The sequence below is a fragment of the Pteronotus mesoamericanus genome, unplaced genomic scaffold (assembly GCF_021234165.1).
Source record: "Pteronotus mesoamericanus isolate MK-2021 breed Mesoamerican mustached bat unplaced genomic scaffold, CSHL_Meso_final scaffold_507, whole genome shotgun sequence".
NCBI classification, from domain to species: Eukaryota; Metazoa; Chordata; class Mammalia; order Chiroptera; family Mormoopidae; genus Pteronotus; species Pteronotus mesoamericanus.
In genome coordinates this window covers 16,600,923-16,628,121 of record NW_026555319.1, presented here as the reverse complement: position 1 = coordinate 16,628,121, position 27,199 = coordinate 16,600,923, and the positions used below count along the sequence as shown (strand labels likewise).

At 45.9% G+C, this 27,199-nt stretch overlaps 1 protein-coding gene across 4 annotated transcripts in view; it reads right to left on the bottom strand.

Moving 5' to 3' along the window:
- OSBP2 (oxysterol binding protein 2) overlaps positions 1-27,199 on the bottom strand; it is a 131,555-nt gene that overhangs the window by 98,695 nt on the left and 5,661 nt on the right. For all 4 annotated transcript variants that reach the window (XM_054594037.1, XM_054594038.1, XM_054594040.1 and 1 more), the window contains exon 2: positions 6,745-6,953. In XM_054594037.1, coding sequence (XP_054450012.1) covers positions 6,745-6,953 — 209 coding nt within the window. The remainder of the gene's footprint in view (positions 1-6,744; positions 6,954-27,199) is intronic.

Genomic DNA, 27,199 nt, shown 5'->3' with positions numbered 1-27,199 from the left:
CTACCTTAATGAGCTCACAAGAGACCTTATTATACCTTCTGAGAACCTAAGCAGATGGGGCTTCTCCTTGCAACTGTGGGGTCTGAGAGTTGATAGTTTGCATGTGGCTACGTTTTCCTTTTGTCTTCAAAAGACTATACGCCCATGTCCCTGCCCAGCTACTGGAGAGTGAGGGCAAAGGAGGTGACCACAGAAGAACTCACCATGGCACAGTACTTGCAGGTACTTTCCAAGCCCTAAGCAGCCACTCCCCTCAACAAGTAAGAAACCCCACATTTCAGGAAGCCATTCCCCCAAAAGGCAAGAGAAGGATGTTGAGTGGACCAAGGAGGCACCACCATGTCTCCAGCCACCTGCATCCCGAGGCACAGGGGCAGCAGGCTTTCCAGGAACGGTTTACAGAGCCAGAACAACTCCACACTCCCCAGGACTGCATTTCCGCCCTGGGGGACCGCACCCAACAGGGACAGGAGGAAAGCCTTCCAAGTCCTACCTTTCAGAGGATTTTCATTTTGGAGCAATGGGATGGCAGGCTGCCCAGATTTCTTTAGGGTCAGCCCCCAGGGCCACCAGCCACCCATGCCTCCCTCACCTCCTGCAGAGACGTTAGTCAGCCTTGGACAGACCCTAGGCTGCCTGGAAAGATTCCAAGTGCTGGGCTGTGATATCAGAATAGGGCGATGACATCAATGTGGGGGCGGGCCAGCTTGGGGGAGCAGGGCAGGAGAGAGGGAACCCCTAAGGGGCTGGAATAGCACCCCCCCCCTTGAAGTAAGGCCCAAGGCAGAGAGCTGGCCGACTCTGAGTTCCATTCTTATGACCCTCCAGCACCCCGTGAAGATCTGAAGATCTGAAAATGATTCTCAAGTATTGAGAGATACTGTGTGAGCCAGACAACTTGCTGGTTCATTCTCAGACAATTCAGGACCAAAGAAAGCGAATGAACCATCCTCTAGCTCCCCCCTGTGTCAAGTGAAAGGATTCCCTCTATTTTCTGACTGGGAAATTTAACTCTGGCCCCCAAGTGGGCTGGCTGTCAGGCCCTCCTTCCCCCTCCCCCGCCCCCACCCGAGATATAGTTATATGCAGGGAGATGAAATGCAGGCCACCCTTTACATCTGAATTTCAGATACACAATAAATAAATTCTAGTATAGCCATGCCCCAACTATTGTGTGGGGGCACATTTATACAAATACGTTATTTGTTGTGTGTTTGAAGTTCAAATTAAACTAGGTGACCTGTATTTTTATTTGCTAAATATGGCATTCATTCTCAGGGAGTTTTTTTTTCTTAAATGCGGGTGACCCCCAGTGCTGCTCTGATTCATTCAGATTTATCAGGGCAGGGCAACTTGGGAACCCGTGTTATTTTAAAGCTGCCAAGGTGACTATTATCAGTAACTACAGCTAAATTTTTGAGTGCTTACCAAGCCACATGCTAAGTTATTTTCATGCATTATCTAGGTTAATCCTCACGCAGCTCTAAGAGGTGGTGCTGTTAGTAAGCTTGTTTTACACAGGAATGAGACAAAACAGCAAGCAGCTTGCCCAAGGTCGCGCAGTCAGGCAGCCAGGAAGGCTGGCTCTGACTGACCTAACATTTTTGAATTGGAAGGACCCTGGGAGGTACATAATAGAAGCCTCCAGTGGACTGACAAATGGGGAACCTGAGGTTCTGGGAAGGCCACGCTCCCGCTAACCCCTGTGCGTGAGGTTCAGCATGTACACTGGCTCGGCAGCAAGAGAGTGTGCCAATGAGTAGGGGGGACACAGGACAGATCTGGAGGGCAGGGGAGAGCCAGAGAAGGACTATAAGTCCAAAGTGCATTTTATTTTCAAATTCATGTGTAGTAAAGTTTACCTTTTTGCAGTGACAAGCATTTTAACACACGTACAGATTCACCCCCACAATCAGGATATAGGGTTCCCTTACCCACCAACCACTTTCCCATATCATAACTTTGTATCACACCCTCCCTGCACCCGTCGCTCCTGGCAACCACTGACGTGTTCTTCATCTCTATAGTTTGCCTTTTCCAGAAGGTCAAATAGATGGAATCACACAGCTTTTTAAAAATGACAAATTCTTTTGTCATTGATGAAGTCTTTCACTCAGCATAATTCCTTTTCGATTCATCTAAATTGCTCACTCATTGTCATTGCTGAGTAGTCCTCCATTGTATGAATGTACATTGTATGTAGGATTTGTTCAACCACTTACCCAATGAAGGACATTGGTGTTGTCTCCAGTATCTTGCTATTAAAAATAATGCTGCTGCGAACATTTGGGTACAGGTTTCTGTGTGAATGTAAATTTCTATTTCTCTGGGATAAGTGGGCAGAGGTGTGATTGCTGGGTCACATGGTAAGTTCATGCTGAGTTTTATAAGAAAACTGCTAAATTGTTTTCCAAAATGGCTATTCCCAACAGCAACATATGATAGACAGACCCTCACGGGCATTTAGTACCATCGTTATTTTTAAATTTCAACTGTTCTAATTAATAAGTGTGCTGTGATACCTCATGGTGATCTTAATTTGCATTTCTCCAAGAGCTAATGATAATGAACACTTTTCCATGTGCTTATCTGCCATCTGTATCTTCTCTTCAGTGAAATATCTGTTCTTGTTTCTGTACACCTTATAATTAGATTGTCTTTTTACTGTTAAGTTTTGAGAGTTTTATATATACTCTAGATACTGGGTCCTTTGTCAGACAAGTGATTTGCAAATATCGATATTTTCTCTTAGTCTGTATTTGGGTCTTTTCATCCTTTTGTCTTTTGCAATGTGAAAGTTTTCAATTTTGAAGTCCATCTTATTAATTTTTTTTTCACGGAGGATATTTTTCATGTCTTAGACGTGATGTCTAAGAATTCTTCAGCCCTAGGTCCTGACTGTGGAGGCATGTCATGAGTCTATACATGTGTTAAAATGCATATAACTGTACAAAAAAAAGTAAATTTACAGCATATTAATTTGAAAATAAAATACAGCTTTGACTTACAGCCTTACTTTAGCTTTCCCCTGCCCTCCAGATCTGCCCAGTTTCTCCTTCCAGGCCCTGTATGCCTTCAGAAGGGCCTTGATTCAACCACCAGATGGCAGCTGTAGACACCAGATAAGCTTTCCAAAGTCACATCTCACGCTTCAGAAGGTACTTAAATAGCAAACCATCCAGTCCTGATTGCTCATCAGAATATCAGAAAACTCCACACCCTTCCTCGCCTGGATTTCTCTAGTAACACACAAGAAAGGGCTTGTGAATTCACAAATAAGAACAAACTCTTGAAAAGCTGCTTGGTCCCACTGTGAGCCCCAGTCTCTCTGGTGACATTGGGCCCTGCCCATCACCAGTCCAGCAGAAAGGTCCTGGGATTAGCTAGCTGCCCAGGACATCTCCTGAGGCCCCAGCCATCAGCCACCCGCAGCTCCACACACTCACTGAGCCCAGACTCCACATGTCTAGCATGCTGGGTGGGATGAAAAGTATGACTGTTTAGCGGCCATTTCCTATGCAGGCGTAGATGTTGTCTCCAGTGCTCTGATATTTATTGTTTCCTTCCTTCTGTCAACTTTGGGTTTAACTTGGTCTTCTTTATCTAGTTCCTTAAGGTGTAAGGTTTAGTTATTGATTTGAGATTTTCCTTCTTTTTCAATGTATCTTTGTATAGCTATAAATTTCCCACTGAGCACTGCTTTTGCTGCATCCCATACCTTTTGATATGCTGTGCTTTCATCTTCATTCATCTCAAAATAGTTTCTAATTTCCCTTGGGATTTCATCTTTGACTCGTTTGTTGTTTAAGAGTATGTTGTTTAATTTCTATGTGTTTGTGAATTTACAAGTGCTTCTTGTTTTATTGATTTCTAGCTTCATCCCACTGTGGAATTTGTATGATTTCAATCTTTTTAAATTTACTGAGACTTGTTTTGGGACCTAACACATAGTCTATCCTGGAGAATGTTCTGCATGCATTTTAGAAGAATGTGTGTCCTATTGTTGTTGGCTGGAGTATTTTGTACATGTCTATTAAGTCTAGGTGGTTTATGGCTCCTAAGAGTTGTAAGCAGTACAGTTACATGACCAAAGTCCCATTTTTAACATATCCTCTGTTTAAAGAACTGACTGGAGGCAGGAAGACAGTGAGGAAGCTGTTGCAGATACCAGGTAAGAAGAGACATCTGGGGGTGGCAGAGAAGCTGGAGAACAGCAGGTGGAGAGCTGGCTTCCCACTGGGTGATGCATGTTCTACAATCTAGGAAGGGACAAATAGGCCTCAGGATGACCTGAGGGGATCTGTCTGGAGCACTGTCTGTGCCCTTGACCCAGCTGGTCACCATCAGCCAGACAAGGGGAACCTCACCAGGCACTCTTCCCTTGCTCAGGGTTACCTGGAGCTGACTCCAAGCAAAGAGTTACAAACCACGACTCTCCCACACCAGCCTGAGAACTGTGGGAGAAGGCTGCTGCCTCGCCGAGGGGGCCATCACAGGCGCTGTTTTTCAAGAAATAATCAGGTGGTCCCAATATTTATATGTATCTAAGCACAGCACCTGCCTGAAGGTTTCTCTCTCAATACATTAGTTCATTTGTGCTTCAAAAAGCCAAAAGGAGAGGAATCCGACCACTTCTAATTGACATGCAGCATGGGGTACCTTGAGTTGTACCTGAATGTTTGTCCTGTATCCTTACCCAGAAGGCTAACTCCTTGGGAGCACAAGACATGTGCTGCGTCTCCACGCCCCTGCAAGCCTAAGGGGCGTGGAGTGGAGGACGGTGGGCCTGAGGCTGCTCCCTCAGGGGTCCCAGCTGCTCCCGGAGGAGGTCCAATGTCAGCAGTCCCAGCGCTGCCCGAGGGTTAACAAGCCCTTTCACCAGCTGCGGAAGGACCCCCCTCCTGTGGGCTGTCCCAGGAAAACTGTTCCAGAGTGACGAATCCAGGGCATGCTGCCTGCTACATTATTTTCCGAACTTCCTAGGAAATGAACTATTTATTTCACTGTTTATTTTACTTAGGAGAAGATAGAAAGGAAGCTAGTTCTTCCATGAGCAGCAGCGCCCCCACACTTAGCTCACAGGGTTGGCCAGTCACATCACTGGCCACAGGGGCTTTCCACAGGCCTCCCAGCTGAGACCGCCCACCCCATGCCAGAGAGGGGGCCTCGAAGCCCTCCTCCACTGGGAAATAGAGTGGCAAATAAAGGCTCCTAGGGACCCTTTGCCAGGCTCAGCATCACATGAGTGCCAACCCCAAGAAAAAGAGTCACTGTGGCGGGGAACCCATGCTCCAAGTAGGTGAAACTGAAAGAGAAGATCAGACTGACACTCAATGACCCCCAATCTGCATCGAGAAGCCAGTGCTGGGGGAGAAGCAGGGCCGGGAGGTTGGGTATGGGGCCGGTGACCAACGTCCTTAGCACCTCACCCTGCTTTGCGTTAGATCTCCTTCCACAGGAGATCTAGCTGTCACTGTCTCCCCAACCAGCCTGTGAGATAACCCTGGGGAGCAGGGGCTGCGCCTCATTCCCACCTGGAGTCCTGCCTCCCTAAAAAAAATGCACAGATCTGTGGAAACATACACAATTCTGTTTATAAATGTGGAAGGATCACAGCTTCCCATTCTCCGCTCTCTATCTGTGTGGACTCGGGTTTCGCCCCCAAAAAACATTTGCTCTATTGAGGGGGGTGGGCCAGGCTGTGGGGAGGCAGGCGTCCCACTCACCGCTGCAGGCATCTAATGGGACCAGCTGTGGAAGGCAGCTTGACAGTCCCTCAGAATTACAAATGCACGCTCCCCTTCACCCAGCAGCCCCACTTCCTGGGACGTACACTTCATTTGTACTTGTACACACATGACAAGAAATGCGAGGTTACTCACTGCAGAACAAAGAAGAAACCCAAATGATCATCAACAGGCTATAGATTAAATAAACTATGGTACATCCATATAATGAAATACTGTACTATTGTGAAAACATGACGTTTTTAAGGTACTGATAGGGAAGAATCCCAAGACATATTGCTAAATGGAAAAAAGCAAAGTGAAGGATTGCATTTATTTTAAAATAAGTACCTACTTAAATATATACGTAAAGGCACAAGACAGTGGTAGCTATGATTGCCTCTGGGTAGGGGAGTAGGGAGGGGTGGCTGGGGACAGAGACTAGGATAGAAGTCATTGCATATGCTTTTGAAGCCACTGGTTTATGAATCATATAAAGACATGAAGTATTTTTTTTAAAATAAATGCATTAAAGTAAAAAAATAGAATGTCTTGCTCAGGATACATGAGTAGGCCATGCACCTTGGCCAAGCAGCGGCTCTGGCTAAATGGTTTTCGATCTCCATAACGGGCCTGGGAGAAAAAGTCTGGCCTGAGCCACAGGCGCACAATCCTGGACTCCCACCTCTGGCTGCTACTCCTGCAGCTGACCCACTGTAGCACCTGAAGGGTCTTCTCAAGTCCAGAAACTGGCTTCTTCCAAAGAAAAGGGCACAAGCCTCACCCACCACAAGCATTTCCATCCTTAGATCTGCCAGACATCCCGACCACGTACGCATCTCGCTGCTAATGACACACGGAGCCAAGTGGGAAGGACGAACACACACCTCGACCTTCCGAGGCTGCTCTGGAGTAAAATGGGTCTCCTGGTTACCACCAGCCCCCGAGTGCTTTCAATCCTCACTCTCTCCAGACCCATCACACTGTACGTGCACTCACTGCGCCAAGCGCTTGCTACCTGAATGGCTGCTCATCATGCGGACAGCCTTGGCCTTGGCCAGCTCCAGGGCGGTGATCCACTGCTGCCGCTCCACCTCCGAGCTGGCCTTGAGGTGGTAGGTCCTTGCCCCACTGGTCAGCACGATACCGCAAGAATCCTCCGTGTCAAAGTGCGCGGTGGACAGGTTGATGGTGCCACGGCAGGTGTGGGCCATTTCACCCTGATTTCTGTAGGATGCAAGAGAAGGTATGGGTTGAGGCTCCCAAACTCAATAGCTCCAGACTGAAGAAAACCGCAGGGAAAATCCTCAGAATCTCAGACCCTTGGAGCTGGGAGAGGCCCTGGAGTCAGAGCTGGGAGATGATGCCTATTGGGACTGACTGGTTGAGACTTGGCTGAGGGGCACTCAGTGGGCAGAGTGGCAGAGGGAGAAGGGCCTGCATTGGTGCCATGCGCAGGGCATGCCTCTGTGGGCTGAGCCCTTGCAGACATCAAGAAATGGAGAAGGGTGACTGCCCAGGGTCCTGCTAGGCAGCACAGACCTCTCACTCCATCACAGGCTCTTCCCACTAAGTCTCGGAACCACAGAGATGGAACAGGATAGAAACCTGCCACTAAAGCTGAGATTAGAGATCCAGAACTCCAGGGGGTCGACTTGGAGGCATCCCCTGCTGGGGGTGACCTGGAACCAAGATCCACAGAGACATGGCGCCACCATCCTCCTCTAGCTCCACAACGAAGGCAATGGCTGGGCCAACACACGCTCCTTTATGACAAGGGACTGATCACCCTTTGCTGGTTACAAGATTATGGAGCTGATGGTACCCAAGTAAGAGGAAGTGGAGGTAACTAAAGTGTGGGCCATTTACAGTTGTGACCAGTGTCTGAAAACTGAGACCCAACTCTTGCAACTACTTAACTCACTCTCCCTCAGAGAATCAAAGGAAATTCAGAACCTCCAAAACGTACTGAATCTCTTTCCACAGAGGGTGCTGGAAAAGGAAGAGCAATTGATCAGCACATCGCAGGGCCGGTGGCAGGAGCCCTCTGGGCAACTTTGCTGCCCTTTGATGCTCATTTATTTTCGCTGTCATCATCTGTCATTTTCTTAATCTTTCTGCCATTTCTAAAGTCAAAAATGACATGGCACTTCATGAGATATTCATCTTGCATTTGAACAGCTGCTGCCTTTTCTGATTCCCTCCTACTTTGACATTCCTTAGAGAAGATGATGTAATTTATACCTGAGGAAAGGCCCAGTTCTTGGGGGCTGACATCGTCCACTTGAAGGAAATTCATTCTAATTTGCAAAATTGTCGATGCTGGGCACGCCTGTTGGAAGCCTATGGTTTTAGATTTAAGGATATTTCAGGCTAGAGATTGTTCAGGTATTAAATAGTATCATAACCAACCAGAGATGACATTACAGCTTAGCTCGAAAAGAAGCGGGGGACGGGGGCGTGTTCTAGGCAGAGGGAAAAGCAGGGGCAAAGACTATGAGGCAAGAAGCAGTTTGCAGCTCTCAAAGAATAGAAAAAGCTTCTGTGTGGCTGGTGCACTGAGAATAAGAGAGCGGGTAAGAAAAAAAATGAGCTGGAAAATCAGGCAGGGACCAAATGCTGTACCTTACAGGCCACACAAAGTATACAGATTTTTAACCCAAAACTAAAAATAGTGGGCCTCCTGTGCCTAATGTCAGAAAGAAACAGAGATGACCTAGAGGGCCAAAAGTTCCCATGGAAAACAGAGAATAAAAGTGCCTTGTGCACGGTGAGAGATGGAAGCCAGGCCACTGTGTGAAATCAGGGCTGGGCTGGAAGATATCCAGTGGCTGCTGTATTGGATTACAACCCATCTCCTAAAATAAATACCCATGAGTCCACACTGATATAAGTAAATAATTGAAGGAATAAATAAATGGGGAAGAAGGGACAGAGCTTCCTTAATAAGATTAGATGGAATTATGGAAATAGAAAAATCACTAAATGCAATGTGGGATCCTGAACTGAATTATAAAATAGGAAAAAGATATTAGTGGAAAAACTTATGAAATACAAATAAAGATTGAAGTTCAGTTAATAGTATTATAATAATGTTAATTTGATGGTCTTGATAATTGTGCTTTGGTGGGGGTAAGATGTTAACATTAGGGGAAGCTAGATGAAGAGTATATGGGAACTCTGTACCATACATGAAATTTTTCTGTAAGTCTGTTATTTCAAAATAAAAATAAAATTTCATGAGGCCATCATTTCTTCTCAGGGTCATAGATAATATGAAGTTTTGTGGATAGAACCTGAAGTGTCCTGCTCTCAGGCTTGGTGAGTAGACTGGAGATATTTCCAATGTCACTGAAGGCCAGAAGCCCCAAGCCCCCATCATGAAGCCTGGTTCTGGACTGGACTCTCTAAGGCGGAGATGCTATAAAAATCACTAGACCAAGAAGAGTAGAATGGTGAGGGAGGCTGGGGGTGGAGGGGTAGGGAGGGAGAATTTTCCAGTCAAGAGAAGCCTGAAAATCCAAAATTCGAAATCTTGGAAGTAAATTGGTGCTAATAAAAAGGCTAATAGAATCAATGCTCAGAGGATGAATCGCTTGAGACAGAATAAAACTATCAGAACAATATAAAAAAAATTAATGTAAACAGGTTTAGGATTCTCAAAGAAGACGGAATAACATCCAATAAAAGGAACAATATTTGTGAAACAAAAGTAGGAAAAAATGAAACAAGAACAGGTAGACATGAGAAAGTAACAAAAGAATTTCAGAAAATGAAGATATAGCAGGTAAGCTATACCATCCACCTAGTACTCACATCTAAATTTAACTTGAACTCATTGTAATTAGAGTTACTTTCCATTTCAGCACTTGAGGAGCTTCATTTTTCAGTTTTACTTCTCTGTTATCTGGAAGAACTTATATAGAGGCAGGTGTGAATTTGGGTCTAAAGGCCCTTTGAAATGATCAAGGTTCAGTGCACTTGCTTGTCTTGGAATTTAGCTGTGCTTCTTTTTTTCTTTCATTTAGATATTTTGTGGCCAATCCCTTCTCCACCAGTAGCCAAAGTGATTTTTTTGTCCTGTTTAGTCATTTAAAAAAAATTTCAATGGCTTCTAATTCACTCCTGAAAGAGCCTAAAATTCAGGGACATATCTTAAAATTCAGGTTGCTTTTGGGAGTGGTATACCTGCCCATGTTGCATATAAAAGGTTCTGTTTCTCCCACAGTGAGTTTTGGCTAAGGTAGTGCTCACTCTGAAGGCCTGCCTTCCAGGGCCACCTCAAATCTTAGATGGTGGGCAAGTTCAGACCCCACTCGCAGCGCGCTGTGAGCTGCAGTGGCAACTCCTCTCCCTGCTGGGGCCTTAGGACGTGCACAACTCAGAACCATCTATGTTCACTGAGCCCTGGGCAGCTTCAGTGGCCTCACTCCCACAAGACAAACCGGTGCCTAGTAGGCACTAGGGCCACGTCCCACCTTAGAGGGGTAAACAACGTGTCCTTAATTTCTACAAGGAGTTTCCGGTAATGGGGCTGCCTCCCGTAGCACCGCTGCCACAGTTACTGAATCCGTATCTGCTGGCCTCGATTCCCGTACAGTACAGCCTCAGACCGAGTCGCCCATTTCAGCTAAGGAGGTGCACCAGTGACTCCTGGCTGTGCGGTTCACGGGTCTCACCACGAGCACTGCCATCACTCAGGGGCAGCCAGTCTGACAGAACCATGGAATGGCCTATTGAAGGCCCAGCTGGGGCGCTGACGGGGGAGATGGCTTACGGGCTTGGTTCCCTCGACTGCATCCTGCCCTGTCTTTTTCCGTTGGTGCCTTGTCCTTGCCCAGCTGTCCCTCCACTTCTGGACTTGCATAAAAAGCCACAGTCAGAAATGGAGAGGGAAGTGAATGGGGTGGGTAAATTCCCCCTCTGCTGTCCCCTCCACGGCCTGCTCGGAGGTATGTTTTCTCCTTGCATGCCTTCTAGGCAAGTTCATGCACCAGATCTGTGCACTGCATCGCTCTGCAGCTCGCTGAAGTGGTGTCCAGCGAGGTAATGCACTGTACTGCCTTCTCACTTTTCTCTCTCCTCCACTTCACTTTCCGTTTCTGCATCACTGCCCTGGGATTGCATCTCCCAACCAAAATGAGCTCTTTAATCTTTGCCTGGGGCTATGTTTTCTAGAGAACCTTCACAAAAATGTTCAGGGGCAGAAAAAAAGACAGGCAGCAAATTTGAAACCAGACACATGGAAAGACAAAAGCTTTTAATCTGCAGCATTTAGTCCAATGTGTGACTTTCATTCAATGGCAGTTCAAGCTGTCTCTGAGTCACTTAGCAAATATCACCCCCCTGCCCCACCCCTGGGCCCACCAATCTTCTAAAGTTTAACTCAGCAAGTACTTCCTTTGGGCTACTACATAAAGAAATTGTGCTAGAAACTGGAGAAGGTAGAGATATTTGGATAAATTAGACATATTTGGGGGCCTCAAGGAATAATTCATTTGTGAAACAGACAGGCCTATAAATTGCAAGCTACTATCTAATAAGCAGAGGGAAATAAATGCAAAATAAAGGGCATGTTCACTATGAGAATTTATTGAGCATGTACTCTTATAATTTATCACTTCTCTGTATGTATGTGACATATATACAGTATGTTCTATGTTGCATACATATCAGTTGTCAATAAAATGTTGGCTTTAAACACAAACTCCAAACAAAAGAATAAGCTATCGGTGGTAGGAGCTCAGGAAACAGAATGACCATTTCTGTCCCAGAGGGGCTGAGGGCGTACACTGCTGCAGTCTCAAACAATGAGCGGACTCTGCCCCAGCAAACCCACAACAGCGGTGTTGCGGGAATGTGGCTCTGGGAAAGCCCAGAGATCCAGAGCAGCCGAAGGATCTCTCAAGGAGCAGCTGATTCCAGCCGTGGTCTGGAATGATGATGGGTGGTGTGAATTAAACAGGGTGTCCCCTAGAAAGATACGTTTAAGTCCTGACCCCCAGTACCTGTGAATGTGACCTCATTTAGGGTCTTTGAAGATATGATCCAGTTAAGATGAGGTTAATCATTAGGGTAAACCCTAATCCAGTATGCCTGTTGTCCTTATAAGAAGAGGGAGAGAGAGACAGACACACAGGGAAATGCCATGTGACAGTGGAGGCAGAGAGTGGAGTGAGCATCTACAAATCAAGGGGCAGCAAGGATTACTGGCAAAAACCGGAAGCCAGGAAGCCCTGGTGACACCTTGATTTTGGACATCTAGCCTCCAAGACTGTGAAACAATAAATTTCTGTTGTTTTAAGCCTCCCAGTTTATGGTGCTTCCCCTCCCTTTTATTGAATTTACTAGGGCAACACTGATTAACAGGTTTATACAGGTTTCAGGTGCACAAGTCCATAATACGGTGCTTTCTTACAATAGCCCCAGGACATTAACACAATGGCTCAACAGATGAGTGGAGAAATGACCTTCTGGAACCTCGCATGCCACTGAGCTTGTTTATTCCCACATGCCAATCATGGGCTGCACTTCAACTCTGCACACAGTTCCCACCCAGAATATTCAGCTAATGTGGCCCTCACATGGCTCCTCTCGTTATAGGAACAGCCCTGCCCCAGAGTTGTCCATCCTGCTTGGACTTTCGCCCTCGTCTTATACCACATGGTTCACGGCAAAGATTCCAAGGATTCAGGTTCTTCCATTCACATGCATTCACACAGACTTAAATGTGACAGCAAGTTAAGGGGGGAGCAAGCAAGGGAAGAGGTATCCATTGCCATGGCAGGAACTGTGACACAGGAGCGACCTTCTGCAGCCACCAGCTTCGAGATTCCATGGCTCCCTGCGGTAACATCAGCAGTTCACCCCATCACAGCAGAGGGGACCCAGGTGTTCCTGCCTGTCAGCCTTCGTCTGCTCCTTCAGCCTCCCAGTGAGACAGACTGAGCCTCTCTTAAGATACATGGAAATGATCTTCAGTTACTTCAGTCACTCTTTGAGCCTCTCCTAGATAAGATTAAAGTCTCTCTTCAGGTACTCCCCAAACCAATGCATCTGGGCCTGTGCTAGTCAATGCCAGCCCACAGCAGGAACCTGGAGAACAAAGAAATCTACTCTGCATCAGCATGAAGAAACCTAGCACTATGTAAGCCAACCTCCAGCAGCAGTTCAGGGGGGTAGGAAGCTGCCTCAACCTGACAGCTCAGCCTTCTGCTAACACTGGCCAGAGTCATTTCTGCTGTGTGCGGCTAAGTCCTGACTGAGGCGCCTTCCCGGAGGCTGTATCACCTTGCAACGGACACCTTGGAATGACTGCAAACAAGGTTTCATGTTTGCTTTTGGGGATCCCTGACTACCAGGGCACACAAAGGCCAAGCCCATGCATTGGCAGAGGTTTTTAAATCTGGATCTAGAGATGCAAAAAGGTGCGCTCAGAAAACATGTACCACAGACTGGGAGAGATAGTCACAATAAATATAGCCAACAAAGAACTTGTATCAAGAAAATATAAAGAAATCCTAAAATCTGTGAAGAAAACAACACAATTTAAAAATGGGCAAAAGACTCGAACAGGCACCTCACCAAAAGAGGATAGATATCCTCATCAGTTATTAATAAACACAGATATGCCCCATGATCCAGCAATTCCACTCCTACCAACCTCCCATCAGGGATGTACATCTGGATACCAAAAGACATGCATGAGTCCTGGCTGGTGTGGCTCAGTGGATTAAGTGCCAGCCTGCAAACCAAAGGGTCGCCGGTTTGATTCCCAGTCAGGGCACATGTGTGGGTTGTGGGCCAATCTCCAGTAGGGAGGCACACAAGAGATAACCACCCATTAATGTTTCTCTCCCTCTCTTTCTGTCTCCCTTCCCCTCTCTCTAAAAATAAATAAATAAACCTTAAAAAAGACATGCATGAAATGTCTGCAGCACTCTCCCTAACAGCCAAAAACTGAAAACAACTCACCTGTCTGTTCACACTAGAATGGCTAAACAAATGATAGTTTATCCATTTGTTTCCAAATGGTGGGTCGTTATACAGCAATGACAATAAATGCATTAGAACTACATGTAACAAACAACCCAGAAGAACCTCACAAATACAACACTGAGCAGAAAAAGCCAGATACAAGCAGAATGTATTGTGTGTTTCCACTTACAGAAAGTACAAAAACAGGCAAAAAAAAAAAAAAAAAAATCCCCAACTAAGCTCTGGGTGGGAAGCTCTGGGAAGTCAAGACAATGATTATCTTTGGGGGAACAGCAACTAGAAGGGATTCCTGGCAGGGGCTGGTCATGTTTTATTTCTTCAGCGGGGGGCAGTTATTCTGTGTGTTCATTTAGTGAACACTCCCTGAGCTGTGCACCTACTTGCCTACTTTTCTCTATGCATATTGTACTTCATTAAAAGTTTATATTGAAAAGGACAGGGATGGGGAAAATTCTTTCCTGGCAGTGGTGGCAGCAGCAATGACTGGTTCTCAGGGGCAGCAGAGGGAGGGATGCCTGGGTGACATCAACAGCCAGTGCTTGGGTGGCAGTGTCTCTCCAGAATGTTTCTGTGACATGACCTCAGTCATGGGTCCGGCTCCCCAGCCGGCCTTGTTCTCACCTCTCCTCTGAGGGCTCCGTTCTCTTGCCTTTTGGGGGAGCCTGTGAGCTCTTGATGAGCCTTCTAGTAATGTATTTTTTATTTTGCTTAATATATCCTGAGCTGGTTTTCTGTTGTTCTTGACTAATAACCTGCTGGTACCCACAGGCAGCAGTTGTAGAAGGATGTCGGAGGCAGGGAGAGCAGTGAAGAAGGTCATACAATTGATGTAGGGAAGAGAAGCAGCAGTTTTCTGTCCTTTTACCTCTCAGGCCACAGGGATGCTGTTAGGAGCCTTCTGGGTCTAAGCAATAAAGCTCAGTTTATTCAGTCTAACTAGGACATCCTGACAGCTTACCTTGGCAGTATCTCACGTGAATTAACCATTTAAGATGCGATAAGAAAGGTAGGAAGATTACCTCGCTGTTCCAGATGCAGAGGCAGAGGCAGAGGCAGAGGCAGAGGCAGAGGCAGAGGCAGAGGCAGAGGCCAGGAGATGTGGGCAGCTCACTGGAGGTCCCAAAGGCGACCAGGCTCCTAGAGCCAGGCCCACCCACCCACCCCACCAGACTGCACAAATTTGTCCCTCGGGTTTCACTCATACTCTCAAAGCTGGTTCAAAGGCACCATTCAGAAAACGCTCAGCATCAAAAGTGGCCCGTCACACAGAAGCATCTACTGTGCAGTGATTGCTTCTGTAGATGAGACTGTCACTATGAGACCTGACACCATTTTATTTTGCTTCTGGCCTCATTCTTTGCCACTTAAAGCTTCCCTCGAGAAATGTTAAATAAATGCTGTTACGAATTCTACAGCAAGGCTTTTTCTAGTGTAATTTTTAAAATTTAAAGAAGAAAGAGACTTGAGAGCCATTCTCCAGTTACTGAAATTCACATCACTTCATTTTTTACACAAATGCAGAATGACCGACAGTAAAGCACAGCATACTCATTAATACAACTTAGCATCTAGGTAGTACTTCACTTTGTATAAGTGTCTGTCACAAACATGATTCTTTTGGTCCTCATAAGGGCTTATAAGTGGCCAAAGTAAACATTGATTTGTTTGGCAAACAATTATCAAATATATTTATTTGGCAGGCACCTGTAGGAGGAATTTAATGCCTCGTTTTATAGCCAAGGACGGGGAGGAGACCAGGAAAAGGTAAATCATGCATCCTAGTCCATCAAACTGGTAAACAACAAAGCCAGAACTGAAACTGGGTTTCTTTGCCATCAGCACAGGGCTCTTTCTATGGAGAATAATGGGGTATTGATACAGAAAATATGTTTTGTTTTACTCGGTCATTGTATTTGCCACTCATGAGCTAGAACTTATGTTCCATGAGACACAGACCTGTCTTTTCCCTGCCCAGCTCGGAGCTGACACAGGGTGAAAGCTCAGAGATGATGAACTGGCTGCGTGAACTAATGCATGAGTGTTACGCAGCAGTGGAATCAACCCAGGGACCTGACCCAGCCACCCCTCAAAGGTTTGCCCACCTCACACACTGAAGGTGGAAACACAGAGTAACAGCGACCAGCCCCATCCACATTCCTCACTAAAAATTCATTAGATGCCTTTTGTGGTTTCATCAAAATATCAGAATACCATGCACCAGCTGGCAAAATTAAAGATGGTTCCTAAGATTCAGTGGAAAGCTTGTCATAGAATATAAGGCAAATGCTTTAGATGTCAAGTTTAGATGAAAAGGTCATGTCAAAGAAAACTTATCCTGCCACTACAACAATAACCAACAATGTATCTCCAAGTTACTAAAGTTTTAAATTGTGAGGTTAGTCTGGCTAGAGTCTCACCTTTGGACTTCACTGAGCAGAATTCCAAGTCCCCTCCTGCCCGCCTCCGCAAACTCTCAAGTCCGCCCCCTTTGCCGCAGCTGCCCTGCTCAGCCCTGGGCTGGCTGATGGCCGTCTCTTGCCTGGACAACACCCGCAGCCTCTTGGTCAGTTTTTGCATCTTGCCTTGCGCCTGCTTGCCCACTCCTATGCTACATTTTTTTCTAAAACTTCACTGACTCTCATCAACTTGCTGCTTTAAACCCTTCAACTACTCTTTGCTTGCCCTACAAAGTCCTTACTCCTGAATACGATTTACCAGTTTTTCTGGGCTAGCTCCTCCCTGCCCACTGCTTCCAATCCAGCCTGCTAGTCCCCTGGCCTGAAATGCCACTTCTTTCAAGAAACTTTCCTTACATGCCCTGCTGTTCTCCCACAGCCCCACACACTTCCTCCCTTACTGTTCTACCACATCAATATTCTTACCAATGTTTTATTCTTCTGACACAGGGTCCATAGCTGTCTAATTCATTGCTGTATCTCCAGAACCTAGCAAGTATTGGTCATATAGTTTGTGCTCAGTAAATATTTGTTAAATGAATCAACTCAACTTTTACCACCTTTAATTTCATCACAGAGACCACTGGCCAGAGTCACCAGTGAGGTCAGTTAACACCAAAGTAAAAAAAAAAATTAGCCAGCAGGACTGACTGTGCAGGAATTGAGAGAATTTGACTCGTATGTCTGAGAGGACAGTTTTATACAGGGACTGAACAAATAAGTAAATATACTGAGGATAATTAGAGCCAGATCTCTTGTTGTCAGAGTCTGCAGTTGAAAATACAGAGGGAGGATGTTAGGGGGGGGAAAAAAAAAAAAAACTATCTATGAAGAGAACCTAGAAGAAATGATGTCCCAAAAACAACAAACACACCTAGCACCCAGATTTTGGCTTCTAGATACCATTTTCCACTAAATGGAAACATGGCTTGTGGTGGAAAAGGCATATTATAGTACGAGATGAACCAAATAATTTTCTTGTGCCAAAAAGTAAAAAAAATGTTCAAAGAGTGATGGGGAATGTGAAAAGGACACAGGAGCCTGTTTAAAAGGACTCCCTCTAACCAAAGCTGGGACAGTTTGAGAATCAAAATAAATAACAGTTACAGATAGTAACACATTGAATAAGACAGAGATCCATGAGTTCATACTGATATAAATAAATTATATAAATAAATTCCTTACAGTACAATGTTTACTAATAAATGTAGAAGGAATACTGTTACTAGATAATCTCCAATTGGCATCCATCATAATAACTGATTCAGGAAAGAATCACCAAAGGGTGCTACAGCCACGTGGATGAAGATTTGCTAATGAATAGGGTTTAATATAACCTCAAAGTGTCTCCCCATAAAAATACTTTCCAATTACTTATTAATTCATAATTACAAAATTAGTCAACTTCATAGTGGAGAAATCTGGCAAATACCATCCTAACCAAATGATAAAAGTTCTATGACTAGTAGTAGAAAAGAAAGCAATTTCAGGACCTGAATCTAAACCTAAAGGAAAAGCTGGAAAATCCAAATCAAGTCACATTCTACAAAGTAATTGACCTGTATTCATCAGAAATGTCCCGGTCATGAAAGACAAGAAAAATGCAGGAACTATTCCAGACCGAAACTAGCGTGGCACAACCAAATGCAATCTATAATCCTAGATTGGATCTTGTACCTATACAGGGTATTATTGGGACAACTGGCAAAATATGAATGGGGTCCATGGATTAGAGGGTAGCATTATATATACTTGGATACGTATAACAGATGCCCTTGTTTTAAGGAATACACACTGAAGTATTAAGTGATAATGAAAATCATGTCTGAAACTTTTAAATATTTTTTTTAAAATACATGTATAAATATAGAGGGAGAATAAGGTCAATATAGTATAACAATTGGGGGATCTGAAGGAAGGGTGCATAGGAGTTCTTTGTAGTATTCTAGTAACTGTCCTCTAAATTTGAAATCATTTCAAACAAAACAAAAGGTTTATTTTTAAAATCTGAGAGAAAATAACAATTACAATGAATGGAGATTATTTGGATCCCAACTTCTAGAAACTGTAAAAATAATTTTAAATCAATGGGAAAATTTTAATGTTGACAGACTGCATATTTAATAATATTAAGGAACTGTTACATTTTTAGGGACAATAATGTTGTTTTTTAAAAACCTTCATATGTAAAGAGATACATACTAAAATATTTATAAATATTATTGTTAAAATTACTTGTAATTGATTTTAGAAAGAGGGAAGGAGGAAGGGAGGGGAGGAAGAGAGAAAGAGAAACATCAATTTGTTGTTTTACTTACTTATGTATTCAGTTGACTGACTCTTGTATGTGTCCTGAGTAGGCTCCAAACCTGCAGCCTTGGCATATCAGGATGACACCCCAACCAGCTGAACTACCCAGCTAGGGCCTAAAGTTATTATTTTTAACTCAGTTATTAAAATTAAAGATATCTGAGACTTGCTTCAGATTAAGTGAGGGTGGGGAGGCTATATACTCACCATAAGGTGAGACTTGCTAACACTGGGTAATGGGAACATGGGGGTCATTATACCAACCTCTCTACTTTTATGTGTTTGAAAATTTCTATAACAAAAAATAAAATCTATTTAAGATCCAAGGTATTTTAAATTCTTCCCTGTGTAGAGCAACGGCTAATAGCCGTGTGGAACGACCTCGGCGACGAAGGGGGCTTCTCGTGTCTCAGTGAGCCAGGCACAGGGAGGGGGCCGCACACTGAGTGCCTTGGGAAAAGAAAGAAGGGTGACAAGTCCTTAGGGCACACAGCTGGATCTATTTCGAGTGAGGCCGTAGGCCTGTAAATCCGAATTCTCCTACACAGAACAATTCAGCATAGTTGAATAGATTTTTTTTTTTAATCATCACACAAGCTCTATAGCTGCAGCCACAATCTACAGGATGTTCCAGCAACCTAGATTCTTCCTTTTACAAGTGAGCTCTTAAAAATCCTGCAGCGCTAAAATATACTCCCCAAAAATACTACACTAAGCAAAGAAGGTTCTAAAAAAGAAATCCAGTTACCAAGCCAAGCCAAAGACTGAAACGTTATGAATTAGAGGTTAATTAAGGAAACATCTGAGTCAAAATGTAACACACCAAGGCCAGTGACAAATTTAAATGCACAGATTATGAGTTTACAGATCTGATGGCAAAACGTGTAATTCATTCAGGAATTCTACTTTTTCCCTTCATGGCCTCCAGTATTATAGGCATTGATATTAATACTCAATGAAATAACCTTACATAAAAGCGACTCCCACCACTTTTCAATTGAAGCAGAAATGGCAGCTCAACTCCTATCAAAACATGACAGCAGCCTGCAATACCGGAGGTCTCATGCCATGGGTAGTACCTAACTCCCCAAATACGCCTGTGTTTAAAAGACCCATCACCCCTGCTTGGCCAGGCACTGGGTTCAGAACAGTGAACAAAACAAGGTCTGCGCTTCCATAGGGTAGGAACTCTCTTGGGCCCCCATAGCACCCAACGAGAGTGTGTGACCTTCTGTGTCCCCGCTGCCATTTGGATTGAATGAGGGTAGGGCCCTGGCAGCAGAGAGGGGGTCTCCCCATGACAAGGTGCCTGAACTCCAGAAGGATAGCCCACAGCCTGGCTGCCCCCATAAGAAGCCTCAAATAGGTCTTCCTCATCCTCTGGCAAATCCAACCTCACTTCCCTCGACTGTACCTGGAGTTAAACAGGAGGTTTTCACTAGTTAGGCAATCACTACTAGCAAAACCATCCCATTCAAAACATCCCTTTCATTTATGAAACAGTTTACCAAGTACTTCTTCATGGTTTGTTTCAAACAATAAAAAAGGGCTGTTTACAGATAAGGAAAGTGGGGGTCACAGAGGTTTGGAGCATCCCTCCCACGCTGGGCAGGGCTGACTAGTGTAACCAACACGATACTGTGAAAGTAACAAAGTATGACTTTAAGGGTAGAGCAAAAAGACACTGTGGTTCTTGCTTGCTCTCTTGCATCATTCTTCCTGGGAAAAGCTAGCTGCCATGCTGGGAGGACACTCAGGCAGCCCTTTGGAGAGGTCCGCGAAGTGAGAAACCGAGGCCTCCTGTCAACAACCAGATCACTCTGTGAGGCGTGTGAGCCACCCTGGAAGTGGAGCCTCCAGCCCCAGGCAAGCCTTCGGGTGAGTGCCCCTTCACGAAACGTCCCGAGCCAGAATCGCCCCAACTAACCACCGACTCACACGTTCTCGAGCCATGGAAACTCTGAGATGTTAATTACTGTTTTAAGCCACTGGATTTTGAGGTGATTTATTATGTAGCAATAGATAATATTCAGGGTCACTGAGCCAGTCCCTCTGAAGATGAAGGGTGTAGCCACGTGGAAGGGATAAGTCCAGCTGTGTGGGACAGAGAAACATCCCAGGAAGGACAGCTGGTGCTTAGAAATCCATCTCAGCTCAACAGAGGAAGAATTTTCTAATATTCAGAGTTGCCTGAGGCACACCAGCTCGTCACGGGAGATAAAGATTTGCCCTCTGACACCTGAGAGATTTGCTCAGAGGCTGGCGCTAATGGGGCAGTTGTGCTATAGGAAGAAGTCAATGATCAGACAGATGGTTGAACTAGATGACCTTTAAGTTCCTTTCCTACACAGAGAATCTTCCACCACCACACCATGCAACCTAACCAGGGGCCTGGAAAACCTCGCTTGTCAGCTTCCCAGGCACTGAAGACTTATCTGCACAATGTGTGGCCAGCTGACATTACTGCACACTGATTTAATGTGTGTTGGGCCTTCTGGGAGGAAAAAGATGAAACGTGAGTTACTGGTCCTGCCCTCAAGCCGCTGTACAGGGACATAAATGGCATAGCACCTCTGAGTACAAATGAGTGCAGGAAGGGGAAGGAAAGCAGAAGGGCTGCAGCCCAAAGCCAGAGATAAGGTCTGGAAGGCTGTAGGAGCAGGTAGGCCATGCACTCAGGTGAGAGAGAAGGCACTACAGGAATCTTGTCAGAAGTTAAGAATGCCTTACACCATCTCTGGAAGGCAAAGGCTCAAGCTGACAAGCAAGCTAAATTCAAACTTAGGAGAACTGCAGGCCTCAGAAGAAGAAAATCACTTCTGTGCCTGCATCTAGCAAAATAATTTCATTTTCTAAAACTGGAGGATTCTAGGCAGGTACCTTTCTTGGCACCGCATGTGAACAAGTCAGCAAAAGGCAGTGCTGCCACTCAATCGGCTTGCAAGTCTCCCAAGACTGGCAACTGGAATACATCATTTAGCCCTGCTCCCATGCTCCCCTGGGGCTCAGGAGCAAGGAGCCTTAGTGTCCCTGGACCAAATCCATTAATGACAGCAGGGTAAAAAAAGGGAGAGAAGCACCTGAATGCTGCGACAGCCACTCTTAAGTGCTTTCAAAAGCCTGTGGCCCCAAGGGAAAGGCGGCCAGTGAACATCTTGGCCCAGCAAGAGCACCCCCCCCTTCTTTCTCCACCAGGTCAGCCACCAGCTTCCCAGACACCTGGACTCTAACTCCAAGCCATTTAGTCAACAGACATTTCCTGCGCATTTCGATGTACCAAGCTCATGCCAGGCTTAGATCATCTATGACAGAGGTCCCCCAACTACCCCCGCCCGGGGCCACATAGCAGGAGGTGAGCTTGCAAGTAATACACTTGAATCATCCCGAAAACATCCCCCTTGCCCCCCATCCCTGTCCATGGAAAAATTGTCTTCCACAAAACCAGTCCCTGGTGCCAAAAAGGTTGGGGACCATTGGTCTATGACATCTAATCTCTCCCCCGACTTCTTCCGCTTGGTAGCCCATCAAATTTTCATGAAGTTGAGGCTAGAAGGAATCCGAGGATCACCTAAGCCAGCCTCCCTATCTTAGAGATGAAGAGAGTGATCACTGAACGAAGATTGGAGGCTGGGATAGACTGAAGCATTTTGCCCAATTCTTAACACCCTCCCTGAATTAATATTATATGTCTGTCCACACTCTTTGCCATGGAACTTTGCCAAAGTCACTTACTAGAAAGGAGGGTGGGTATGTTTCCACCCACTGACATATCGGACAGGGCCATGTGCCTTGATACAGCCTATGGACTGCGGCCCAGAGTAAGGGTGTGCAGGCTCGAGGCAGGGTGCTGGAGGCAGCAGCCATCTTCTGCCACACAGCCCAAGGAGGGAAACAAACAAAAACAAAAACAAGAAGACTGGACTACAGAGAGGAAAATAAGAAAAGAAGGAGACATGAGAAACAAAAAAACAAACAAACATGCAAACAGCTGGGCAAGCTTCGTAAAACTAGTCTGTGGTCTCACAAGAAAACTTTTCATCCTTCCTGCTCTAGCTGCTCTGGAAGGTTTTTGCTATTTGCAACCAAAAAGCTAAAACAAATCAAGACAATTGTCGACCTAATTTCTGGGTTAAACACGTCCCGTGTTGTTGATTGAGAGGGTAAAAATTACTAGGAAATATTTTTAGCTCGATTCTTTGTCCCATGCTGTGCTGTGCTGCTGGAAATGTGGTCTCTGGGTCAGTTCTGGTCCATGCATGTCCACCTTGTTCTTTTGAGATGCTCACCCTGAGGAAAGCCAGCCACCAGGTAAGTCTGGCTGTTCCGAAGCCACCATGCAATAAGAAGGCCAAACCAGCCCATGTGGACAGAGCACAGGGAGAAGCCCTGAGACTCTGTGGAGAGAGAGAGATGCTCAGTCAGCCTCCAGATGGTCCAGCCCCTGCCAATTCCACTCCCACTATCTGACTGCAGCCCCATGAGAGGGTCCGAGCCAGAACTGTCCAGCCAACCCCTTTCCGAATTCCCAACCAACAGAAACTGTGAACAATAATAAAATCTTTGTTGTTGTAAGCCTCAAAGTTACACAACAATAGATAACTGATAAACCAAGTGCACATGGGCAGCTGCTCTTGCCAACTGTTTGAGCGTTTGGTAAGTATCTGATCCTAAAGGAACAAAACTAGCTTCTTGTGAAGCTGCCCGAGCCAGCACTCTCTCTGTATGGTCACATGCAGAGCCAATCCTGAAGAAAGGCGAGCCAGGAAGGGATCTCCTGAATAAAGGTGGGGAGCCAAGAGTGAGGGAAGGCTCCCCAAACATCCCAGGCAACAGGGGGGACCCCCAAAATAACACACAGAGTGTCAGGGGAAGGATGGTTCCACCAGCCTAGCTCATTGCAGGGCAGTCCAGGTAGGTCCACGCTGAGATGAGCTGGAAGTAAGACTGCCCTGCTAGGATGTCTGCGGCAATGAGAAGGGGCTCTCCTGGGAGAGGGGACGGCAGGTGCAGAGATCTGGAGGGGGAATGAAAGGCATGTGGTTTGCTGAGGGGCAATAAGGTGAGCTGGGCAGAAGGGTCAAGGCCAGGGGAAGGGGAGAATGAGGGGAAGGTCAGAGAGGGGCCTGACTGAGAAGGGCAGAGAGTGGTGAGCCCAGGGAAGCCACAGACCACATTTTAGGAAGACAGCACCTACTGCTGCTTCAAAGGACAACACTTCTGGCAGTTCCCTATGCAAGCAGAGTAATGCCATCTGCCCTCTTCTTGGTTTAGGCAATGGCCCAGCAGTGCAGATGAAATGGTGTGAGTCAAGACTGTTAAATCGGTATTAAATGCACAGGGCTATGGCTGAGCATGTGATGAGGTGTCAAGAGGAGTGAAGCTAAGTGATCAGAGCTCTTAAAAATGGAAACAGACGCAGGGAAGAGTCGCACTTCAAAGAAAAAAAGCATGTAGCACCCAGCATGACCTCAAAACCCACTGACAGTTTGCTTCATGTATGTGATTAAAGCCACATCTCTGTGGCGACACCTGGTATATGATTCACCACACATCAAGCTGCCAATTTCAATTTTGTTCAGAGTGTTTCCTACCATCTCCTCCTCCCCACATGTCAATACGGAGTAGTTGTCCAGGAAAGAGGCCCAATTCCCTCCATTTCCTCTTGAAATAAGCAGATACTGATCCTGGTTTAAGGAAACTCACACCCTTTTCACAGGCCTGTCTTTCTTTATAGACATAGTTTGCCAACTGCATCCTAGAAAACTACAGGAGATAAGCATGAAAGGCTCATGATTGTCTACCCAGCTCCCTGGGAGCTCCCCCACAGCACCTGGCCTGAATCTGCTGGCCTCTTATTGAAGGGCCAGGATGGACGCAGACTTCTCTCCTCCTGTTCTTCTTCCTCCATGCAATGGTTCGATGACGGTATGCATGTCTGTCTCCCACGCTGCCTTGTATGTTGTTGGTCCTCAATAAACTGATTCAACCAAAGCCGGTGTATCCCCACTGTCACAACATCCCAGACTGCTCATCAGGCCCCAATCTTGGATTAACAGACCCTCCCTAAAGAAGGTGCAAGGGTCAGTAGCAGCTGGAGAACTCACACCAGACATTCCACCAACGTCACAAGAGTACCTGCAGATGAATGAGGTTCATGTGGTGAGTGTACCCCAGTCATATGCGAAAACATAGCCACCAAAGGCCTTGGGGCCTTAACTGGGTAGCTCAGTTGGTTAGAGCATCACCGAGATAAGTAAAGATTGTGGATTTAATCCCTGGTCAGGGCACATACAAGAATCAACCAATGAATGCATAATTAGGTAGAACAATGAATTGATGTTACTTCTCTCTCTCTCTCTCTCTCTCTCTCCCGCTCTCTCTCTCTCAAAAATCAATTTTAAAAAAAGCCTTGGGGAAGGTATAGATCAGGAAGTATCTCTGAAACAATAAACCAACTATATGGCCAGAGGCTCCGCAGAGAAGGCCCTCAACACACAGAGCAGCAGACCCTGTGGTGGCTTAGACATCCTGCAAAAGTGGCATGTGCTTCATCTGATAGGAAACTAGACCACCCCGCCACCTAAAGCCAAGTGTAAGCACTCATCACCTTGAACTGCAGTGAGGACTGGCCTGTTACCCCGACTGACATCACTGAAATCTGCAAAGAGAGAGATCGGACCTGGGCAGAAAAGAATTAATACAGCAGGCCTGAAACTGCTCATCCTTTGAAAGGCTTGTGTCCAAGGCTGACCCTTGGCTGGAGTCTGGGAGTCTGGATTTGGGGAGCAGCCCCCCTTCCCTAACTGGTAAGGGTGGCTGACTGCATCTAAACTGTAATGTGGTCTATGCTGAACACCTGTTCTCCTTCTGGGAGTCTGAACTTTGGCAATGTGCCTGAGGGTGCCCACGTGACCAGCCCCCAGGGAAAACCCCAGGGAAAACCCCAGGCACTGAGTCTCTAACATTCATCCCTGGTGGGCAATATTTCACATGTGTTGTCACAACTTGTTGCTGGAGGAATTAGTGTCTCCTGTATGACTCTAACGGCAAAGCACCCCTAGAAGCCAGCACCTTTCCCCAGACTTCACCCTGGGCCCACCTCCCCTTTGCTAATTGTGCTTTGCTGTCATAAAGCACAGCTGTGAGCACAACGTGATGGTGATTCCTGGAGTCCTCATGGTCATTGAATCTGGAGTTAGTCTTAGAGACCTTAACACAGGACTCCAGCGAGGAGTCTCCACAATGTGTGGTGAGTAGACGCCCTGGCATAGGCTACATCGAAAGGCTTTTTGAGTCCTGGTCCTGCTCATGAGCTCCCACTTCTTCCTCCATTTAACAGAAAAATAAGGAAGAGCCTGCACTCCTCACCAAAATGCAAGCTAAATATCACTTTGACACCTGCAGAGAATCCCAGAGATGTGAGGGCCTATTAGCCAATTGGATCTAACACAGAGTGGAGGCCTCACCTCTGATCCATGCTCTGCTTCCCATGGGGTCCTGAACACTTAACGTGTGCAAGGCAAACCATCAAGCACCTATGAAACCAATTTAAAGAACTATGCAATTGTGAAAAAGCCCTTTTAAAAGCTTTACCTTTGCTCCCCATTCCTCTAACCACTGCCACGCTTTACAACGTGACATCATTCTAGGAATATACAGGCAACATGCACAGACTCTTGCAACCCTATGTAAAAGCAAATGAGGACCACAGATACAGGTTATTGTTTCACAGAGGAGGCTACTTCAACACATTCAAATCTGCCAACATAAAATACCCAGATAACCTGCATTTTGTAACTGTCACTTTTTTCAGCACTCCTGGTTTAAGCCAGCAATCTCCCATTTATCTTCCCCATCTTATCTCAGCAAACAAGTTTTGGAAATTGAAAACATTAAGAAAAACCAAAGTTGCACTACCATACCTGGCTTTCTGAAAGTCCTCAGAATCACAGGCAACTCTCATTCACTCACTCGGCCATTCAGACTAACCAAGTTACTGAGGACTTATTAGTGGCAAAGCACGATGCTAGGCTCTGTGCGGAATACGAAGATGCCAAGAACTTGGCCATGGTGTCCCTTTGACACAAAGCTGCCTGTAGAGATGCCCACGTACACTCCCTGTAAATTCCCAGGTGGTCCTTGGATCAGTCAGGGGCCACTGCGGGCATTTCAAATGGTAGATATCCAAGCCCGGGAACTGCTAACATAGGGCATGGAACTATTGAAAGAGAATCCTGGAAAAGACGAGGCAACTCCAGGGCCATCGGTGGGGAGCAGGCATTACAGGGGCCTGTACTGTCCAAGGCAGAAGCTGGAATCTGGGACACCAGTTAAGCAGAAGGCAGACATGAACCACGATGTAGCACTAGGAATGGAGAGGAGGGAGCAGAGGAGAGAAGCGAGGCAGGGCGTGTCGATTCCATCTGTGTGGGATGAGGAAGGCAGGAGGCAGCAAGCGTGACTCAGAGGTTTTCAGCTATTCATAGAGAGAAAAATTAGGAGGAAGAGCAGGTTTTGTGGGGGGAATTACAATTTGTGTCACTAGACCTTGCTATGAACATTGTTGTGCATTGTGCTCCTCCAAAACATGCTGCCAGTCCACTCAAAACCTCTTTGCAATAAGCTTGTGCTGTATGCTGATAAACTTTAAACAAATGTTTATGTGTTATGGGTGCTCCTTTTCAGCCTCATAGTATAAAACACTGACTG